At 44.9% G+C, this 23,762-nt stretch overlaps 1 protein-coding gene across 1 annotated transcript in view; it reads left to right on the top strand.

The window, feature by feature from the left end:
• Positions 1-23,762, top strand: part of LOC144891105 (bridging integrator 3-like) — a 158,924-nt gene that overhangs the window by 73,028 nt on the left and 62,134 nt on the right. The window contains exon 3 of the mRNA XM_078773492.1: positions 23,094-23,235. Coding sequence (XP_078629618.1) covers positions 23,094-23,235 — 142 coding nt within the window. The remainder of the gene's footprint in view (positions 1-23,093; positions 23,236-23,762) is intronic.

Genomic DNA, 23,762 nt, shown 5'->3' with positions numbered 1-23,762 from the left:
GGTGCACGGAAGGGGTGGGAAAATCATGACGGTACAAATTTTGAGCCAAGTGCATTTGGCATTTTTGGACAATGTTTCAGATGACCAAAAGCAGCATGTTTTACTGCAACGATCATGTGAATAGTTGGAAGCTTGCTTGGTTTTTACAATATTGTGATCAAACGAAGGGTCGGTGCTGGATTATTTTTGATACTGCAATTTCCAATGCCGTGTGTGTGTGGGTCCGGAGTCTTTCTTTCTTACTCCTTACAAGGCATTCATTCAAAACATTCGCTGATGCTCTTCCACTTGGATCTTTTTTGTATTATACTTGGTCAAGGCTCGTGTAAGAGCTAACACATAGAACATATAATAAAGGGAGCAGGAGACAAGAGGGGGAGAGAGAGAGGGAAGTACAACAACATTAGAGAACAGGGACATCAGTATATCTGTGGGAGGGAGAGCGATAAACAAGATGGACACGACTAGAACTTTCAGGAAAGAAAACGGAATTTGAAAAACGTGGATTTTGGGTGTATTAATGGGGGTAGAAAAGATCGAGGTTTTGGATGGGGGAAGATAAGAGATGGTGGTGAACAGCTGTTTTAAAGACCTGGAGGGTGGAGTGGGATTGAAGAGAATGAGGGACTTTGTTCCAGAGGTGGGAGAAAAGAGGAATGAAGGAGTGAAGGAAGGTGAGCAGAGAGTCTTAATTTTGGCAATTTCACCAGAAGAGGATTTCTGGCATTTCTTGTGCGACCTGTAGGAATATTTGGGGGACAGAGCACAGATAGAGCTGGTGGAGCAAGGCCGGAGAGGAGTCGGTAGAAGACAGAAAGACCACCAACCTGCCTGTGGTGAGTGAGTGAAAGGCCCTCGCAATCGGCTTCATCACCGGACATTCCAATGATTCTACAAGCTTTGGTTTATACAGCGTGAAGACGAGCCACGTGTGAGGCAGGAGCACCGGCCCAGAGGGGAGAACAGTCTTCCATCAAGCTGCGGATGAATGTTTTGTATGCAGTGAGGAGCTCAGAGCCAAGAAAGGACTTCGCACGACGGAGGATGCCCAGTCGGCGACTGGCTTTGGAGGCCAGCTTGAAAATGTTGTTTTTCCAGGAAAGATCATGGCAGATTGTGAGACCCAAAAGCTTAAGTGACGGAACTTCTTTGAGAGGGTTGTTGAGAAAGTAGATGGGAGGGTTGTCCAGTCGGTCTTTTCGGAGTGACACAGTAAGAATGTGAGATTTGTCAGGATTGAAAGGCATGTTCCACTTGTTTGTCCAGTTTGTGATTTTATCTTGGGCTGCAGAGAGGGAGGAGGCTGCTGCCTGTTGATCTAAGGGATTGGAGATAGAGCGGCAGAGGGTGGTCATCAGCAAAAAGATGGAGAGGATTTTCCAGAGAGTCGGAGAGATCATTCATGAAGACCAGAAATAGCCCAGGGCCCAGAACACTGCTCCAGCCTGGACTTGAGGAACTCCAGCCTGGACAGAAAGAGGAGATGAGAGAATTCCATTCAGAACTACACATAACTATTACCAGAGAGGAAGTCCATGAGACATGTGTGGAGATTTCCATGGATACCATAAGAGGAGTGTTTGGAGGGCAGGGCAGGTGCCAGGCCATATGGAAGGCACGTGATATTTCAAGGGAGACGGCTCTGGATGTTGAACTGCTTATCTGTTTGAAACACTGGCCATTTTTCGCTTTTCATGGTGAATTCCACCACAATTGGTCTTTTTGGTCCCATTGTAGAATGGCGAAATCTTGCGGAGATTCCCATGGAGGACGGGTGATCAGACTTGATGGGATTTAATTGGAAGAGTGGGACGTTGAACAACAGCAAACAACAATACTGTGATGGAATTACACTGGAAGCGCCACCCACCTGGCTGATTTAGCCGTCATGGATGAGTGATTGGACAGTATGGGGTTTGAGCGCAATTGAATGACGACGGCAACGTGACGGAATGGTATTGGAATGCGGTGATGTCTCAAGCATGGTAAACGCTGTGAGAAAAGTCTACCTTCGTCTCAGCTGAAGGGAATAAGAGGAGGATTTGTAAGAGTACATGTAGATGCCGTAAGACATTAATAACTAGAGAGTTCGTTCATCGAACACGATGCCTCGTGCAGTATTAACCAAGGAAACGACGCAGGAGGAGGCCCTTCGGCCCACCACGCCTGCGCCACATCAACACCAGACCAATTTAATCTGCAACTAGAACAATGCGACTGTGTCGCCAATATGCCTCCGCTTAGTCCCACAACGGGTAGATGCCCTCGTTCACTGTCTTGATTTAAATCCCTTCAGCTGTTTTCAAGTATCACATTTTCACCAGTCATGACAAGTTTCACATCAATCAGTGAAGCGGTTTCAGAGAAGGTTTTAAAAAAATATCGGCTTTCAAGCTAATATGGCTGCCACACCACGTGACATATGACCTTAAAAATGAACATTCTGCATATGTGTGGGTAGAGGATCACGTTTGTGAAGTTTTGTGTTGATCAGATAAGGTTAGTTTTTCTATCCAAGATGGCTGCCATGCCACGTGACCTACGACATCATCATTGTCAAACTATATGCAACAATGGTGTTAAATGATAGTTGTAAAATTTCGTATCGATCGGGTAAGCGGTTTCAGAGATATAATTATTTAATATTTTACTTCAATCCAATATGGCTGCCACATCATGTGATTGTCAATTTTGTTTGACTGCCAGACAGGCAGAGTAAAAAATATTATGTCAGTCCTCTCTGTGCGTTTGCGGTTGGGACAAATTCAGAGGCAAAGTTCAGTAAAACGTAACTCGTCTTTCTATTCATGTTCTGCTTCGTGTACAAGATATAACATTCGATATAAATAGGCTGTTCCTCGATCATAAACTGATAGGACAGACAGACAGACAGACAGTTGAACATCACCATTTGCTTAGCCGGGCCTTTCACTTCGCACGTGCGGGGTTAATATGTCCGTGTAGTTTTAGTGATTGTGAGAGAGAGGTCCAAAAGGAAAACGGACACAGATGGAGGAAGACTGTACTATGACAGTCAATTTTTTCAAGGTGATTCGCTACTCTTCAAATTTCACATTCTTCTCACTCTTCTCTTCAAATTACACAATCTTCTGACTGTACTCTTCAAATTGCACGATCTTCTCAATGTACTCTTCAAATTGCTTATTCTTCTGACGACACTTCAAATTTCACAATCTTCTCACTCTACTCGGAAAATTGCACATTCTCCTCACTCCACTCTTAAAATTGCACATTCTTCTCAATCTACTCTTCAAATTGCACATCTTCTAACTCCACTCTTCAAATTGCACATTCTTCTCACTCCACTCCTCAAATTGCAGATTATTCTCACTCTACACTTCAAATTGCAGATTATTCTCACTCCACTCTTCAAATTGCATTCTTCTCACTCTACTCTTCTGCTCTTTATTGTGAGGCAGTTGCAGGTGAAGTACATGGAGAAGAGGAAGAAGTTGTTTCTTGGGTTTGTTGATCTGGAGAAAGCATTCGATAGGGTTCCACGTGAAGTAGTGACATGGGCATTGAGGAAGTTAGGAGTGGAGGAATGGTTGATCAGAGTAGTGTTGGCAATGTACAAAAGAGCGCGCACAGCTGTAAGGACGAAGGACGGGAACAGTGGTGAGTTTGAGGTGAATGTGGCAGTGCATCAGGGGTCGGTACTAAGTCCACTACTATTTGTAGCTGTGATGGAGGTGCTGGCTCAGAACGTAAAGGAGGGTTTACCGTGGGAGTTGTTGTATGCAGATGATCTGGTGTTGATTGCGGAAAGTATGGATGGACTGAAGGAAAAGATGAACAAGTGGAAGGAATGTATGGAGACAAAAGGTCTGAAGGTGAATATAGGAAAGACGAAGGTGATGGCAAGTGGTAAAGCATGTGGTGAGGTGGAAAGAATTGGGAAGTGGCCATCTGCTGTGTGCAGGAAGGGTGGCGGAGTGAACTCCATTCAATGTACAATGCGCGCTGAGTGGGTTCATCAAAAATGTAGTGGTCTGAGAGGGTCATTAACCAGTGTGGCAGCTACATTCAAATGTAAGGTGTGCACAGAGGGAGCTGCAGATGGAGGAAATGTTGAGTTGGATCTTGGAGACGGTGTGAAGCTGGAAGGTGTGAAAACATTTTGCTACCTCGGAGACATGCTGAATGGTGAAGGTGGATCAGACTCGGCAACGGTTGCAAGAGTGAGATGTGCATGGAAGAAGTTTCGGGAACTGAGTGGCGTGCTTATGAGGACGGGAGTGTCGTTGAAGCTGAAGGGAAAGGTGTATGTTGCATGTGTGAGAAGTGTTATGATTTATGGGAGCGAGACATGGGTAATGAACGTAGAGCAGCAACGAAGGCTGGAAAGGGTGGAAATGCGAATGGTTCGGTGGATGTGTGGAGTATCGTTGAGAGAGAGGAAGACAAATGATGAATTGCGAAAGATGATGGGAATAGAGCCTGTGATTGATGCTGTGAAGAGGAACAGGTTGAGATGGTTTGGTCATGTGTTGAGGTAGGATGAAAGTGACTGGTTGAGAAGAGTGATGGAAATGAATGTAGAAGGAAGTAGAGGACAGGGAAGACCGAGAAAGACGGCTAAAGATGGTGGAAGAAGACATGCGGGCAAGGGGGTTAACAAGGAGAGATGCAGAAAATAGGGCAAAATGGAGAAGATTGTCATGGGGACCGCAAGGCTAACCCCCGCTCTTGCAGGGAAAATGGCCTTAAAATGCATGTTGTTGTTGTTGTTGTTGTTGTTGTTGTTGTTGTCACTCTATTCTTCAAATTGTACATCTATCTATAATTCCAGTAATCTCTGTACGTTTGTACGTTTGTACGTCTGTACGTCTGTACGTTTGTCTGTGACCGCTGTTTCTCGACAACTACCGGTCCGATATACTTGAAACTTGCCAGGTATATTGCTGGGGACCCGAGGATGTGCCTTTTCAAGGTTTGAAATTAATCGGACAAGTACTTACCGAGCTATGGCGATTTAGCCGTTCGCCGTTCGCTTTGCCGTTGCGAATGGACCAAACCATTCATGTAAATAGAGGGGGGGGGGGGGGGTTCTGTGGTCGTTCGCTTTGGCTTTGCGAATGGACCAAACCATTCATGTAAATAGAGGGGGGGGTTCTGTGGTCGTTCGCTTTGGCTTTGCGAATGGACCAAACCATTCATGTAAATAGAGGGGGGGGTTCTGTGGTCGTTGCGAATGGACCAAACCATTCACATCGAATCATCGAATCACATCGAATGGACCAAACCGTTCGCTTTGGACCAAACCATTGCATGTAAATAGAGGGGGGGGGGGGGGGTTCTGTGGTCGTTGCGAATGGACCAAACCATTTCATGTAAATAGAGGGGGGGGGGATATAATTTTAGATATATATATAGTACGGGCATTGGCAAGGAACGGGCACCCACGTACGGGCAATGCCCTAGTTCTTCTAAATTGCATTGCAGAAAATGGAATGCACATTGAAATGCATTGCAGAGAATGGAGATCATATAAAATAACGTGATACAAACAAAGTTTGTCAATAGTAGAGTCCGTTATGTTGGTGTGGTGACAGACCGTTTTGAATGGCGCTTGTATTGAATTTATTTATTTATTTATATTATTGAAGTGCTTGCATGCGTATTCTATTATTTTGTGTGCAGCATGTGGCTGCTGCTTTACGTCATTGCAGAGTGTGTCTGTGACAGTGATGCAGTGCCCCCTGTTGGTTGGAGCAGCCATTTGCAATTTGTGCAGGGTGTCTGTGGCATCTCAACTTCTCTTCTCAAAAGGCACCTTGGTCTCTTTTTGCATCTATAAACTAATGCCAGCTCACGGACATCCTGTTTAACATCCATAAACTAATGCCAGCTCACGGACATCCTGTTTAACATCCATAAACTAATGCTAGCTCACGGACACCCTGTTTATAACCACCTTTAGAGGCCATTTTCCCCCGCAAAGCGGGCCACGGACACCCTGTTTGACATCCATAAACTAATGCCAGCTCACGGACACCCTGTTTAACATCCATAAACTAATGGCAGCTCATGGACACCTTGTTTAACATCCATCAACAAGTAAGAGCAATCAGAGATTACAGACCCTCGCCAGGACGTGTTTTTAGTGGTTTTATGGCTTTTATGTAAAAAACAAATATGGCGGCCGAACCACGTGACCGATGGCGCCATCAATTTTGTTTTTTCTCCACCAATTTATCCATAGATGACGATCGATCAATTTCATCTTGATCGGATGAAGTTTTGTCTAATTATGATGTCATAATGGAGGAACCCATGACATCATCATTAACATATGTTATTCCCCATGGAGAGTTATTTACAATGAGCCATGTCTCATTTTTTTTTCTATGCAGCGCTTTCGGAGATATAGAGGTACAAAGTTTTTTGGGGTTTTCCAAGATGGTGCCCACACCACGTAACCTATGCCGTCATAATTATTGTTAAAAAAAATTCTACAGGAGAAGGTGCACCTATGGTGAAAATTTCCTGTCAATCGGACCAACGGTTGCAGAGAAAAAAATGTAATCTTGATCGGATGAAGTTTTGTACTTTTTGAATTGTGACGTCAAAATGGGAAAAGCTATATCATCCTTAACATATGTTATTCCTCATGGAGAGTTCTTTACAATGAGCCATGTCTCAATTTTTTCTATGCAGCGTTTTCTGGTATATAGATATGCAAAGTTTTTCGGTTCTAGAAAGATGGCGCCAATTCCACGTGACCAATGACGTCATAATCATTAAAATATTCTACAGGAGGACCTGTATGAATTAAAATTATGGTGTAAATTTCCTCTAAATCGGACCAACGGTTGCAGAGAAAATCATATTTATTCTGTGCGGACAAACAAACAAACAAACAGACAGACAGACAAACAAACAAGAAGACGTCATGCAGTGCACGATACTTGCAAAATCTTTCCCCCAACCACAAGAAAAAAAATTCCATTGATACAGCAAATTGTCCATTGCATCAAGATTAAAATTGACAAGCTTGATCAAAGCTCGGGTCAACAGGAAGAAAAGTGACGATTTTTCAGATGAAAAATGATGATTTTGTAAGGTTGACCTTGAGTTGACCTTTGACCTTTTGACCTCAAAAAATAGTTAGTTCCCCTATTTAGTGACTCAATGTGCAAATGCTGTTCAATTTTCAAGTCAATCAGATGAAAATTGAGGATTTTAAAAACTTGGCCTATGTTGAACTTTTGGCCTATGTTGACCTCAAAAATAGTTGGTGGTTGAATTCAGTGACCATATATGTAAATCCTCTTAGAATTTCAAGTCAATCAAATCTAAATTGGTGATTTTAGAAATTCGGCCTATGTTGTCCTTTTGGCCTATGCTGATCTCAAAAATAGTTGGTGGTTGAATTCATTGACCTGATGTGCAAGTCATCTTCAAAGTTTAGGTTAATCGGATGAAGATTGATAATTTCAGAAATTTTGTCTATGCTGACGTTTTGGCCTATGTTGACCTCAAAAATAGTTGGTGGTTGGTTTCACTAACCTGATATGAAAATCCTTTTCAAATTTCAAGTAAATCGGATGAAAATTGAGGATTTTAGAAATTTGAAAAAATTGGTTGACCTTTGGCCTATGTTGACCTTTTGGCCTATGCTGATCTCAAAAATAGTTGGTGGTTGAATTCATTGACCTGATGTGCAAGTCATCTTCAAAGTTTAGGTTAATCGGATGAAGATTGATAATTTCAGAAATTTTGTCTATGTTGACGTTTTGGCCTATGTTGACCTCAAAAATAGTTGGTGGTTGGTTTCACTAACCTGATATGAAAATCCTTTTCAAATTTCAAGTCAATCGGATGAAAATTTAGGATTTTATAAATTTGAAAAAAGTGGTTGACCTTTGGCCTATGTTGACCTTATGGCCGACGTTGATCTCAAAAATAGTTGGTGGTTGGATTCAGTTAGCTGATATGACAATACAACAACAACAACATGCATTTTAAGGCCATTTTCCCTGCTAGAGCGGGGGTTAGCCTTGTGGTCCCCATGACGGTCTTCTCCATTTTGCCCTATTTTCTGCATCTCTCCTTGTTAACCCCCTTGCCCGCATTTCTTCTTCCACCATCTTTAGCCAAGTCTTTCTCGGTCTTCCCCATCCTCTACTTCCTTCTACATTCATTTCCATCGCTCTTCTCAACAAGTCACTTTCATCCTTCCTCAACACATGACCAAACCATCTCAACCTGTTCCTCTTCACAGCATCAATCACAGGCAATATTCCCATCATCTTTCGCAATTCATCATTTGTCTTCCTCTCTCTCAACGATACTCCACACATCCGTCGAACCATTCGCATTTCCACCCTTTCCAACCTTCGTTGCTGCTCTACGTTCATTACCTATGTCTCGCTCCCATAAATCATAACACTTCTCACACATGCAGCATACACCTTTCCCTTCAGCTTCAACGACACTCACCTCCTTGTCAGCACGCCACTCAGTTCCCGAAACTTCTTCCATGCACATCTCACTCGAGCAACCGTTGCCGAGTCTGATCCACCTTCTCCATTCAGCATGTCTCCGAGGTAGCAAAATGTTTTCACACCTTCCAGCTTCACGCCGTCTCCAAGATCCAACTCAACATTTCCTCCATCTGCGGCTCCCTCTGTGCACACCTTACATTTGAATGTAGCTGCCACACTGGTTAATGACCCTCTCAGACCACTACATTTTTGATGAACCCACTCAGCGCACATTGTACATTGAATGGAGTTCACTCCGACACGTTTCCTACACACAGCACACGGCCACTTCCCAGTTCTTTCCACCTCACCACATGCTTTACCACTTTCCATTACCTTCGTCTTTCCGATATTCACCTTCAGAACTTTTGTCTCCATACATTCCTTCCACTTGTTCATCTTTTCCTTCAGTCCATCCATACTTTCCGCAATCAACACCAGATCATCTGCATACAACAACTCCCACGGTAAACCGTCCTTTACATTCTGAGCCAGCACCTCCATCACAGCTACAAATAGTAGTGGACTTTGTACCGACCCCTGATGCACTCCCACCTTCACCTCAAACTCACCACTGTTCGCGTCCTTCGTCGTTACAGCTGTGCGCGCTCTTTTGTACATTGCCATCACTACTCTGATCAACCATTCCTCAATGCCCATGTCAATACTTTGCGTGGAACCCTATCGAATGCTTTCTCCAGATCAACAAACCCAAGAAACAACTTCTTCCTCTTCTCCATGTACTTCTCCTGCAACTGCCTCACAATGAAAAGCGCGTCTGTCGTTCCTCTTCCTGGCATAAATCCAAACTGCATTTCGTCGATCTTCACTTCCTTCCTTATCCTCCTCTCCAACACCCTTTCCAATACCTTCATTCCATGCTCCAACAACTTTATCGCTCGGTACGAGCCACACTCCAGAGGGTCACCTTTCCCCTTGTATAGAGGGACGAGGGTACTCAGTTCCCAATTCACTGGAATGCGGCCTTCTTTCACCACCAGATTACAGATCTCTGCCATTCTCTTCACACCCCAACTTCCTGCTGCCTTCAACATATCTCCCACAACTCCCGTCGGCCCTCCTGCTTTTCTACTCTTCATTGCTTTTATCGCTTCCTCAACTTCCTTCTCAGTTATCTTCTCTGCCGGTCCTAAAACTGGGTTACTCTCTATGTTGCCATCCCATTCAATCTCTGCATTCAAAAGAGGTCACAAAAGGTTCAAAACTCTGCCGCTCGTCTTGTCTGTAAGGCGAAGAAGTCTGACCATGTTACTCCGCTCCTTGAATCTTTACACTGGCTGCCTGTCTCTGCTCGTGTGCAATACAAAATTTGCACACTATGTTATAAATCATTGTGTGGAGCGGGACCTCACTATCTCTCCGATTTGCTCACTCTCTATGAACCTCGGCGACGGCTTCGTTCAAGCGACGACTCTATGACCTGAGAGCCGCCGCGCACCAGCACCAAGTCGTTTGGCGAGAAACCCTTTTCCTTTGCTGCACCTCTGCTCTGGAATGACTTGCCTCCCTCTGTTCGACATGTTGACTCTCTTCCTGCCTTTAAACCTCCCTCAAAACCTATCTGTTTCACAAGTCTTTCAAAGTCTAAGTCCTGTTTTCCCTTTGGTTTGAGGTGGGACAGAGATCGAGAGTATGTCTGTGTACGTGTGCGGGGGAGGGAGGGGGAGGAGGAGGGGAGAGTACACATCTGTGGGTTTTGAATGGGGAGGGAGAGGAATAGGGCAAGAGTGAAGGTGTGTCTGTGTGTGTGTATGTTTGTGTGTGTGTGTTGTGTTTACGTTCACGTGTGTGCATGTGTTGTGTTTATGTTTACGTTCACTTGTGTGCGTGTGTTGTGTTTACATTCGCATGTGTGCGTGTGTTAGTTTTATGTTCACGTGTGTGTGCTTGTGTGTGTGTGTGCATGTGTTGTGTTTACATTTACGTTCACTTGTGTGCGTGTGTTGTGTTTACATTCGCGTGTGTGCGTGTGTTAGTTTTATGTTCATGTGTGTGTGTGTGTGTGTGTGATGTATTTACATTCACGTGTGTGTGTGTGTTGTGTTTATGTTCACGAGTGTGTGTGTTGTGTTTACGTTCACGTGTGTGTGTGTGTGTGTGTGTGTGTGTGTGTGTGTGTGTGTGTGTGTGTGTGTGTGTGTGTGTGTGTGTGTGTGTGTGTGTGTGTTAGCTTTTCGTTCACATGTTTGTGTGTGGTGTTGTGTTTACGTTCACGTGTGTGCGTGTGTTTTGTTTTTTGGCTGTTGCTGCATCGACGTTCATTGACAAATCTGTGTGTGTGATTTAATACAAATAAACAACAACTTATTGTACAGCTGTATTGCTCCTATGGGGCATCGTTATTTTATCATCACCGCTAATTATATTTGTGGAACCAATATGGAACTTTCAGTTTGCTCCGTTTGGACCGTCATGAATGGCACACACGGTGATGCAAAATTGTTCAGCCTTGTGTTGTGAAATCTTCTGAGTGCGAGAGAAAACAAACAGATTTTCGACGTTGTTGTTAACACGGAGCCAGTCTTGTAACCATAGAACGCAATATGAAAAACAAACAAACAAACAAACAAATGAAAAATCACTCATAGAGTGACACTTGGCAAAACAGAACAAAAGTAGCATGTGCGTGTGTTGTGTTTACGTTCACATGTGTGTGTGTGATGTGTGTACGTTCACGCGTGTGCGTGTGTTAGGTTTATGTTCACGCGTGTGCATGTGTTGTATTTACATTCGCGCGTGTGTGTGTGTGTGTGTGTGTGTGTGTGTGTGTGTGTGTGTGTGTGTGTGTGTGTGTGTGTGTGTGTGTTGTGGTTACCTTGGAGAATGGAGAATCAGTTTCAGTTTTCTTCAGTGGAGAATCCTTTGCACCTCAAAAATAATTAGTGGTTGAATTCAGTGACCTAATATGCAAATCGTCTTCAAAGTTTAAGTTAATCAGATGAAAATTGACAATTTTAGAAATTCGGTCTATGTTGACCTTTTGGCCGATGTTGACCTCAAAAATAGTTGGTGGTTGCTTTCAGTTAGCTGATATGAAAATCTTTTTCAAATTTCAAGCCAATCAGATGAAAATTGATGATTTTAGGAATTTGAAAAAAGTGGTTGACCTTTGGCCTATGTTGACCTTATGACCGATGTTGATCCTAGAAATAGTTAGTGGTTGAATTCAGTTCGCTGACATGAAAATCCCATTCAAATTTCAAGTGAATGGGATGAAAATTGAGGATTTGGGATATTTAAAATTGTTGTTGACCTTTCGCCTATGTTGACCTTTTGGCCGATGCTGATCTCAAAAATAGTTGGTGGTTAAATTCATTTAGCTGCTATGAAAGTCCTATTCAAATTTCAAGTAAATTGGATGAAAATTGAGGATTTTAGAAATTCAAAAAAAAGTGGTTGACCTTTTGGCGGACGCTGATCTCAAAAATAGTTCGTGGTAGAATTCAGTTGGCTGATTATGTAAATACTATTCAAATTTCAAGTCAATCGGGTGAAAATTGAGGATTTTAGAAATTCAAAAAAAGTGGTTGACCTTTGGCCTATGTTGACCTTATGGCCGACGCTGATCTCAAAAATAGTTCGTGGTAGAATTCAGTTGGCTGATTATGTAAATACTATTCAAATTTCAAGTCAATCGGGTGAAAATTGAGGATTTTAGAAATTCAAAAAAAGTGGTTGACCTTTGGCCTATGTTGACCTTTTGGCCTCAGCTGATGTCAAAAATAGTTGGTGGTTGAATTCATTCAGCCGATATGTAAATCCTATTAAATTTTCAAGTCAATCGGATGAAAATTGAGGTTTTTAGAAATTTGAAATGGTTGTTGACCTTTGGCCTATGTTGAGCTTTTGGCCTCAAATATATACGATTTTGTCGGACCACGAACTCTACCATTTGGTGAAGTTTCGTGAAGATCGGTTTCAAATTGTGACCTGTAGGCAAGTATAAGTGAGCGGACAGACAAACAAACACACAACCAAACTTGAGTGATCAACATACTTGCAAAAAAAAACAAAAAACATTTGCCAAGTAACAAACAAATGTCTGTCCGAAGCCCAATACTCGTTCTCCATGAAACCCACGGATGATTGAACATCTAATTCGACAGATTTTTTTTATTTTTTATTTTTTTATTTTATATACTGAATCGAGGCTCGTGAAAGAGCTAACATTTATTTCACAAACAAATCAACCAGACAAACAAAATATACAAAAAGAGGGAGCGGAAGCCAAGATGGGGAGAGAAGGGGAAGCACACAACCACAACATTTGAGAGCAGGGAGAAGTGTGGGAGGGAGAGGGCTTGGGGGCAGGAGGCGTGGGAAGGGGAGGGGGGGAGGGGGGGAGAGGTATAAAACACAAGGGGACCGAAATTAGCGGGGGTAGAAAAGATCAAGGTTTTGGATGGGGGAGGATAAGAGATGGTGGTGAACAGCTGTTTTAAAGACCTGGAGGGTGGAGTGGGATTGAAGAGAGTGAGGGAGTTTGTTCCAGAGGCGGGAAAAAAGAGGAATGGAGTGAAGGTGAGCAGAAAGTCTTGATTTTGGCAGTTTAACCATAAGAGAGTTGCAGGCAGATCTTGTGTGACCTGTAGGAATATTTGGGGGACAGAGCCCAGAGAGGGCTGGGGGGGGGGGGGGCAAGGCCAGAGAGGAGTCGGTAGAAGACGGAAAGACCACCAACCTGCCTGCGGTGATTGAGTGAAAGGCCCTTGGAGTTAGCTTCATCGCGGGAGATTCCAATGATTCTGAACGCTTTGGTTTCAACAGCGTGAAGACGGGCTAGGTGTGAGGCAGGAGCACCAGACCAGAGGGGAGAGCAGTATTCCATAGAGCTGCGGATGAAAGCCTTGTATGTGGTGAGGAGCTCAGGTGTGCCAAGGAAGGACTTCGCACGACGGAGGATGCCCAGTCGGCGACTGGCTTTGGAGGCCAGATTTGAAATGTGGTTTTCCCAGGAAAGATCATGGCAAATAGTGAGACCCAAAAGCTTGAGTGACAGAACTTCTTGGAGAGGATTATTCAGAAAGTGGATGGGAGGGTTTTCCAGTCTGTCTTTTCGGAGAGACATCGTAAGAGTGTGAGATTTATCAGGATTGAAAGACATGTTCCATTTGTTTGCCCAGTCTGTGATTTTGTCCAGGTCTGCAGAGAGTGAGGAGGCTGCAGACTGCCGATCTGAGGGATGAGGAATGGAGCGACAGAGAGTAGATTCGTCAGCAAAGAGATAGAGAGGATTTTCAAGAGAGTCAGAGAGATCATTGATGAAGGCCAGAAAAAGCACAGGGCCCAGAACACTACCTTGGGGAACTCCAGCCTGAACAGGAAGAGGAGATGAGAGAAACCCATTCAGGGCCACACGTTGACTACAACCAGAGAGGAAGTCCGCCAGCCATGCGTGGAGATTTCCATGGATACCAAAGGAGGAGAGTTTGGTGAGTAGAGCAGGGTGCCAGACCGTATCGAAGGCACGTGAAATGTCAGGGGAGACAGCTCTAATTTCCTGTTTGGCGTTGAGGACCTCCATCCATTGTTGAGAAAGCAGAAGCAGCATGTCCAGAGTAGAGTGACCAGGTCTGAAACCAAATTGATGATCAGAGATCTATCCATTGGAGAAGAGGAAAGATTTCATATCTGAAGCAATGATGGATTCCATGACTTTGCTGATAATTGGGAGAAGGCTGATTGGTCTGTAGTTGCTGGGATCTGTTTTTGCACCTTTTTTGTGCAAAGCGGTGATGTTGGCTGATTTCCAAGCAGATGGCAGATGACCTTGAGCAAAAGAGAGGGTGAAGAGAACAGAAAGAGGGAGTGAAAGAGCGGAAGAACATGATTTTAGGACCCGTGGGCTGATGCCGTCAGGACCAGTTGCAGAATCAGAGTCGAGGGTTGACAGAAACTTTTCCACCTTGTCAGGAGGAAAGGACAGAGTCCAGGAGCAGCTGGGTACGACTGGGTACGGTGGGTACAGAGAGGGATGGGTTTGGGACACAAGATTTAGAGGCAAACACTGAGTTGAGGCATTCAGCTTTTTCACGTGCGGAGGCAGCCGTTAAGCCGTTTGAGGTGAGGGAGGGGATGGAGGGGGAACAAACACCAGAAACAGATTTGACCAGACGCCACCAGGATTTGGAAGAGGGAGACAGATAAGAGAGTTCGGTCTTGAGAACGGTGAGATATTGTTTCCTGGCTCTCCTGAGGGTGGACACACACTTGTTTCGGGCTTTGTGAAAGGAAATGAGATTTCCTTCCGTTGGATTTGCTTTCCAGGAGACGAAAGCAAGTTGTTTCAGGGCAACAGCCTCACCACAAGATTCCGTGTACCATGGACGGGAGGAAGGGTATGACAACTGAAGACGAGATGGGATAAATCTGTGCATGAGAGAGAGCAATTTACTTTGAAAGAATTCCCAGGATGAGTTGATGTCAGAGGGCGGTAGAGATGGGAGACCAGTCCAGATGATTGGTGGCTGCTTGAAGACCGTGCCAGTTGGCCTGAGTGAAATGCCAGACTCGTCGACGCTGAGGAGGCTCTCTGAGAATGGTCAGAGAGAAGTCCACTTTGACAAGCACATGATCAGATGAGCCGATTGGAGCAGAAGAAGAGCAGCAGACATTTTCAGGGAAGTTTGTCATAACCAAATCCAGAAGAGAAGATGCTCCGTTGACTGAGATCCGGGTCAGGAAATTGACAGATTGTGTCAGTCCCAGTGAGTCGCAGAAGTCCTTTGCTGAAGAGCCATGGCTGGTGAGAGAGGTACCCACACCCAGCCAACTGGCATGGTGACAATTGAAATCACCACATATGAGGAAGAGAGAGTTGGGATGGGTAGATAGAAGTTGGTCCATATTATCAGACAGTGAGATGTAGATGAAGTCATCGCTGTTTGGTGGACGGTACAACACACATATGAACAAAAGGTGGGAGCGAAGGGGAAGCCGTAGCCAGAGGTATTCCTGGGGGTGAGGTGGAGAGAGGGCAGTGGAGGGCGAGTGAGGAAGAGAGTTTTTTTTATAAAGATAGCAACCCCACCTCCAGGACGAGGCTCAGGTCTATCATTCTGGAGGAGGGAGTAACCTGGGAGAGATACCAAGGCATCAGAGACATCATGAAGGAGGAAAGTTTCTGTTAAGCAGATCACATCTGGTTTGTCAGAAGCAACCTGTATGGAGAGATCAGTCAAGTTTGAACGAAGGCCCCGGATGTTTGAGGTCCATCCCGTTAATGAAGAGGAAGGGGGAGCATCGGGTCCAGAACAGGGGGGGGGGGGAGGGGTAGGGTAAGATGTGGAAGAGGTAGGGAGAGCTGTTGAAGGTGTGTCAGAGATTTCAGAGATTTCAGAATAGCTTGGAGAAAGGGAAGAATGGGGCGGACAAAAGGTTTGATTGAGATTGGGTGAGGCACAGTGAGGTGTTATTTGAGGAGGGGGAAGAGCGAGGCAGAAGGTTGGGGGAGATGAAGGTGAAAGTTGGAAGGGGGAAGAAGCAGGGAGGATGCTTTGAGGAGGAGGGGTGAGAGGGGAGTCTAGGAGGGGAGGAGGGAGGGGAGAGGTGTGGGGGGAGTTTAGGAGGGAGGGGAGGGAAGGGGCAAGGGGGGAGATTTGAAAGGGATGGGTGATGGGGAGGATTTGGAGGGGAGGGGTGAGATTGGATTTTGAAAAGTGTACGATTCATGGGACACGAACATTTTTTGCAAAATGAGTTTGAGACCTTCGAGTCAAAAATACGTTTGTGTTTTCCAACCTCCTAACTTTACGTTGTGCTCCCCATGGTCGTATCTCCCCCGGAAGCGGGCCCACGTGCCCCCACCCCGAATCCTACATTTTCACCATATGTTTTCTGCTCTCAAACTGCCCGGCTGATTCAAACCAAATTTGACAAATTGCTGCATCATGACAGGTAGGTCTTCCTCCGTTGTGGTCCTCATCTAGATCCACCTCCTCTGAAATGAATTTTCATCTGAAAAATAATCAATTTTCATCCGTTTGAGCTGAGCTTTTGATTAAGATCGTCAATTTTAATGAAATGGACAATTTCATGTGTCAATAGCAACTTTTTTGAAGGGGGGGGGGGGGGGGAGGGGGTTGGGGAAGATTTTGCAAATGCCTGTCTTGTTTGTCTGTCAATCGCCTCCAGGTCACAATTTTCAAACTGATCTTTAAGAAACTTCCCAAAATGGTACAGTTGGTCATGAGCAAGGAGCCTATTGATTTTGAAGTCAAAAGGTCAGCATGGGCCAAAGGTCAACAACTTAGGTGCAATTTCTAAAATCCTCAATTTTCTTCTGATTGACTTGAAATTTGACCAGGATTTGCGAATCAGGTCACTGAATTCAACCACCAATTATTTTTGAGGTCAAGCCCTTTGAGTTTTTTGCTGTTTTTGTCATGTTCAGCACACCGAAGAAGTCTGATTTCAAAGTGGATGGGCTTTGAATTTTCAGATGCTTTCTCGTATTTTAAATTGCAAAATATACGTGATGACTTTTTGAGGCCCCTTCAAGAATATTATGTGCTGTTTTGATCACCACAACTCAGGAAGGACATCTATCTATCTATCTATAATTCCAGTAATCTCTGTGTGTATGTGTGTGTGTATGTGTGTGTGTCTGTGTGTCGTTTGTCTGTGACCGCTGTTTCTCGACAACCACGGGTCCGATATACTTGAAACTTGCCAGGTATATTGCTGGGGACCCGAGGATGTGCCTTTTCAAGGTTTCATATTAATCGGAGAAGTAGTTACCGAGCTATGGCGATTTATTTACCAAACTCCGCAAGCCGTTCGCTTTGGCTTTGCGAATGGACCAAACCATTTCATGTAAATAGAGGGGGGGGGATTGTCACCGTACTCGCAAGCCGTTCGCTTTGGCTTTGCGAATGGACCAAACCATTTCATGTAAATAGAGGGGGGGGGGGATATAATTTTAGATATATATATAGTACGGGCATGCCCTAGTATATATAAAACACTGTGTGTGTGTGTGTGTGTGTGTGTGTGTGTGTGTGTGTGTGTGTGTGTGTGTGTGTGTGTGTGTGTGTGTGTGTGTGTGTGTGTGTGTGATACCGATAGACTCCTAAACGTAGAGGCTTACGTGCTTGATATTTGACATAGACATGGCCATTGAGCGTGGGACGAACATGGCCGAACTCAAAATATTTGACGATCCATATTTTTTATTCATATTTACCTCAGCGCATTTCAGCGCACGGAATCAACGGTATCGGAGCAGGTGGGCGCTGATTCGCTCAGAGCGATCACGCGATGACGCTATGAACGCTTTGAACGATATGACGCTATGAAAAAAAGAAATCGCTATGACGCTATGAAACGCTATGACGCTATGAAAAAAAAAATCGCTATGACGTTATGAAACGCTATGACGCTATGAACGATATGAACGCTATGACGCTATGACGCTATGAAAAAAAAAATCGCTATGACGCTATGAACTATGAACGTTATGACGCTATGACGCTATGATAAAAAAAAATCGCTCGCTCTTTGCCAAGGGGCTCGCTCCCCCCCCCCCCCCCCCCCCCGTTCCCCTCCCCTCCCCCGCTCGGCAATGCCGGGTACTTCTGCTAGTAACTGCTATAGAGAGGGTTCAGCGCAGGGTACAAGATTGATTCCAGGCCGAGATTGATTGATTGATTTGATTGATTGATTCCAGGCCGAGATTGATTGATTGATTGATTTGATTGATTGATTCCAGGCCGAGATTGATTGACTGATTGATTGATTGATTCCAGGCCGAGATTGATTGATTGATTTAATTGATTCCAGGCCGAGATTGATTGATTGATTTGATTGATTGATTCCAGGCCGAGATTGATTGATTGATTTGATTGATTGATTGATTCCAGGCCGAGATTGATTGATTGATTTGATTGATTGATTCCAGGCCGAGATTGATTGATTGATTTGATTGATTGATTGATTGATTCCAGGCTCTCTGCCTCTGGAATCTAAGGCCAACTCCAATCTTGGATTACTGACTTCCTCCACCACCCTCCACCCCTCCCGAATCGAGATGGGATGACCAAATAATATAAAATGTACCATGCTACTTTAAATCATAAGTAATATAAAATGTACCATGGTACTTCAAATCATAATTAATATAAAATGTACCATGTGTTACGTGCTCCTCCCCAGACCCCGGTCACGGTGTACCTCCGAGCCCCGAGAGGAATCACGGCAGAAAGATGTGTTATTCTGTATGCCAAGGATCAATGGTGAAACCACACCAATTGTTACCAACAAACAAATATTGTATTAAGGTCACACAAGAATAACGGTACAGTAACAATATTAATCAAAAGTACAATCAATATATATCATTCCTATGATGGTACCATCAGGTTCGTTACAATATAACTCACTGTGCTCCAAGTGAGCGAAAAGAAGAATATTCCCCAATGTCTCCATTCCGGCATCAAGCCAAAGTCGATCCGCTCCAGTGATCGTCAGAACGATGTCCAATCGAGACCAGAATCCCGTTCGGATGACAGTCACAGTCCCGCTGCCAAAGCTGCGCAAAGGCGCCCTCCAGGCGACTGGGAAATCACACCCTTGGGTATGGACGTTCCACGGCTCCCACTCGGCGAACCGCAGATTCCCCACTCAAAAGTCATGTTGCACACACACACACCAGATTAACGTCTGAATGCGGTGAAAATGGTTGAAGCGACGTGAAAAACCTTGAGCGAAGCGCAAATCCTGCGCGAGTCAAAATGGCCGACGGCCCGTTCTCGTGGCGTAACGGCACTCCGATGATTCTTGTCAGAATAAAGCTCAAAACCTGACATGCAGATGGATCTGTCACAGCGATAACAACTCTGTCGCAGGAATCCCTTTCCCGGGAAACCCAAAGTTCACTCGTGACCCTCGTTCGCCAATCGTTCGCTCCAGACCTCGAAGCAGCTCGGCTTCTTGTCCGACTCACTCGCTCCACCTTCTCTTCCTCCTCTTCCTCCTCGTCGTTGTCCGGTTCCGGTTTCATTTAAAACATTAACTTTTTTACCTTTTGAAAATAGTAATCTCTATCTCACATAAACGACAACAATAATAGTACATGGAATCAAAAATGTTTACAGTGGATGAAAACCACAACAACGGAAGTGACGAATCCGTAACACATGGTACTTTAAATAATAAGTAATATAAAATGTGCCATGGTACTTTAAATGACAAGTAATATAAAATGTACCATGGTACTTCAAATGATAAGTAATAATATAAAATGTACCATGGTACTTTAAATGATAAGTAATAATATAAAATGTACCATGGTACTTTAAATGATAAGTAATAATATTAAATGTACCATGGTACTTTAAGTCATAAGTAATAATATAAATTGGACCAAGGTACTTTAAATGATAAGTAATAATATAAAATGTACCATGGTACTTTAAATCATAAGTAATAATATAAAATGTGTCATGGTACTTTGAATCATAAGTAATAATATAAAATATACCATGGTACTTTCAATCATAAGTAATAATATAAAATAATTCCAGTAATCTCTGTGTGTATGTTTGTATGTTTGTATGTTTGTATGTATGTATGTATGTATGTTTGTCTGTGACCGCTGTTTCTCGACAACTACCGGTCCGATATACTTGAAACTTGCCAGGTATATTGCTGGGGACCCGAGGATGTGCCTTTTCAAGGTTTCATATTAATCGGAGAAGTAGTTACTGAGCTATGTCCAAAAAACGATTCAACCAATCAGAGAGCAGCGAGCTATCACGTGTGCCGAACGTGGCGAACAGACTCTGCCTCGGACGGCACATTTGAGAGCGTATTCATTTATTTCACGTTGGAAAACTATGTTGCCGTTAAACTATGTTTTAAAACTAATTAAAACTAATTTGCGATTCATCGTAACTGCGATTTGCGACCTTCCGGACAGTGAAGACTTCACTTCCGGCAGCCAATCACAGAACGCTTTGTTGCGTAGGCGTGGCCGATGTGAGAGCGAGCCGAGCCCAGCGCGTGCGCCATTACGGTTCGTAATTCGATTTCTTCCGGAGAAAATAATAATTTCTCGATTTCTTATGCGCATTATTTCTCCCAATTCAGTCAGAGCGAAGGGCGGAAGCGAAGAGCATTGTTTTTTTTGTTTACGGGCGTACGGGCGTACGGGCGGGGTAGAGCGTACGGGTAGCGTTTTTTTTTTTTTTTGGCAAGGAACGGGCACCCACGTACGGGCATGCCCTAGTAATATAAAATGCACCATTGTAGCGGTTACCTTATTGGGACATAATCCACGTGCACGGGCCAGTGGGGCTTTTGATGATGTGGGCGTGACGTACGCGCGGTTGTTGAAGCCATGCCCTCCGAAGAGGGTGTTGGCGCTATAAAAGCTGTATGAGTTCCGTTCGCGAGAGGATTTCTGTCGGGATAAAGGAGCTTTGAACACCTAAGAAATGGCCTCGTCGTCTGCAACTCCCACTCTGGTGACCCCGGCTGCTCCCGAACGGATTTGGGGGCTCCAAACGAACATGGCAAGCGCAGTTTCGATCGAACGTTCTCGGGGGCTTCCAACAAGCATGGCGCCACCTGCACTGGTGACCCCGGCTGCTCCCGAGCGGATTCGGGGGTTTCAGACGAACATGGCAAGCACAGATTCGATCGAACTGCTGTAGTTTTGGGAACGACGGGGGCAGTTTGGTTCGTGCACACTGCGCTCGGCTCCTCCTCTGCGCTCGGCTCCTCTGCGACCAGAGGGGCGAGCCTGCTCCAGGATCCTGTGAAGGGACGCAGTTATGAGACGTTCGCAGCACTGCTGCTCGTAACCTTCGCGCGCACTTGCCTGGGCTCCTCCTCCACGACCAGAGAGGTGAGCCTTCTTCAGGATCCTCCGAAGGGACGCAAGTACGAGACGTTGCCGGCACTGCTGCCCGTCTCCTTCGCGCGCACTGGGCACTGACGTTGGCGGCACTGCTGCTCGTCACCTTAGCGCGCACTGCTGCTCGTACCCTTCGCGCACACAGGCCGAGTACTGCTGCTCGTAGCCTTTGCGCGCACTACCGCCAAGCACCTCCTCTGCGACCAGAGTGGTGAGCCTTCTCCAACGTGCGCTGCTGCTCGTAGCCTTCGCGCGCACTACGGCCAAGCACCTCCTCTGCGACCAGAGTGGTGAGCCTTCTCCAACGTGCGCTGCTGCTCGTAGCCTTCGTGCGGACTGACCCGGGCAGCACCGCTGCTCGTCACCTTCGCGCGCACTGACCCGGGCAGCACTGCTGCTCGTCACCTTCGCGCGCACTGACCCGGGCATCACCGTTGCTCATCACCTTTGCGCGCACTGACCCGGGCAGCACCACTGCTCGTCACCTTCGCGCGCACTGACCCGGGCAGCACTGCTGCTCATCACCTTCGTGCAACTACATAATACAACTACAACTCGCGAAAACTCTGAAACTACAACTGCAACTCGCGCAACTACTACTCCTACTCGGCAACCTCGGGAGGCCCGCATGGAACCTCAGCAGCCTCCCCCGAGGCCTTGACCAGACCCCTCGGTTGGCTCAACCCCACGGCGGTGCCGTCCCCCGTCGGGTAAGTTCCCGGTTGGCCCGCCCACCGCCAGGCCGCTCGCAGCCCCTGCTCGGGTCATCAGTCGTTTCGGCCGGGTGGTTAAGGCCCCCCGAGGACTGGCATTGCCCGTGCGAGTGCATTCTGGGGGGGCGCATGTAGCGGTTACCTTATTGGGACATAATCCACGTGCACGGGCCAGTGGTGCTTTTGATGATGTGGGCGTGACGTACGCGCGGTTGTTGAAGCCACGCCCTCCGAAGAGGGTGTTGGCGCTATAAAAGCTGTATGAGTTTCGTTCGCGAGAGGATTTCTGTCCGAATAAAGGAGCTTTGAACACCTAAGAAATGGCCTCGTCTTCTCGTCATCCGCAACTCCTAAACCATGGTACTTTTAATGTGAATAAATAATAAAATATACCATGGTACAAATATATATTTTTATTCTTATTAATTGACTAATGCTTTGCTAGTTCATTTTGATTACTTTTTAAATCCCTGCACCAAAGAAAGTATTCTCCATACATTCCATATCTACGTATTATGTACCAAAAATGATATTTTTGGTTCCCCTTTTCCCATCTTTACATATTCCCCATCCTTTCTTCGTTCCTTCAAAATCCTCTTTACGCTTCCTTCCCCAATACAAACCAACTACCTCATCCTCCCTGTCCTTCCTTATCCTCACCACTTCCGTTTCTTTTCTCAAATTTGTTTTTTTTCAATTAATCTTCCCCGTCCTCCATTTTGCATGTGAAATATGTTCCATGTGTTCTAGTTGACCGATTTTGGGAGCACAGCCTTAAATGTGTCTCTTACTTTGCGTTATTTATATGAGTGAGTGCTTTAGAATTAATATTGATAATTTAGTAATCATATAATCATAATTTAATATAATCATAATATAATCATAATTTAATAGCCCATAATTAATTGGTGAAAGCTTCTCGTTGTTTGTTCCTTTTGGTACTTCTCCTTCGTTTTACCCTGTTCTGTTTTTCCATTTCTCTCTGTTCCTCAGATTCAGCAATGTCTTTCCAACCCTGAGCATGGCGGAGAAACGGCGTGAGCAGGCATTGCAGGAGTACAAGAAGCTCCAGGCTCGAGTGGAGAAATATGAAGAGCGTGAACGGACCGGTCCGAACATCGTGAAGCTCCACCAGGTACGAGGAACGTGATGTCATTGCACCACTCTTTTTTTTTTTTTTTTTTTTCTCTCCAAGATTGAGGCTTTGGTGTATCTTGGATCTTCCTTTCGGTGTGTCCCATGTTTTGTCTTGCGGCGCCTTCTCAGCTCGGTTCTTGCGGATCTTTGCACAAGTTAAATATAACTGGTAATACAAGTTATTTTATTTTGCGTGAGTTTCGGCGCATCTATTCTGTTTCCTTGAAATTAAATGTGGCTCCAAAAAGCCAATGATTAGACGTTTGCAATTCGATGATTCAAAGTTGTGGCATTATAAACGTCTAATGAGATGCCTCTGGCAGAACATACAACCATAACATGAAAGTGGTGAAGCAAGTGATGACAGCAATTAAAATTAATTAAAAAATTAATTTCATGTGTTTTTTACTTCCGAAAGAATGACAAGTTTAATTGGTTTACACGTCTTGAGATCTTCTCCGTGGAAGATCAAAATAAAGAGATATATGTCAGTTTTTATAAACATGCAAATCCAGTGGAGTGTTT

Source organism: Myxine glutinosa, chromosome 3, assembly GCF_964187855.1.
Source record: "Myxine glutinosa chromosome 3, kmMyxGlut1.1, whole genome shotgun sequence".
Taxonomy (NCBI): Eukaryota; Metazoa; Chordata; class Myxini; order Myxiniformes; family Myxinidae; genus Myxine; species Myxine glutinosa.
Note: the sequence above shows the minus strand (reverse complement) of the source record. Positions and strands in the feature narration are given on the sequence as shown.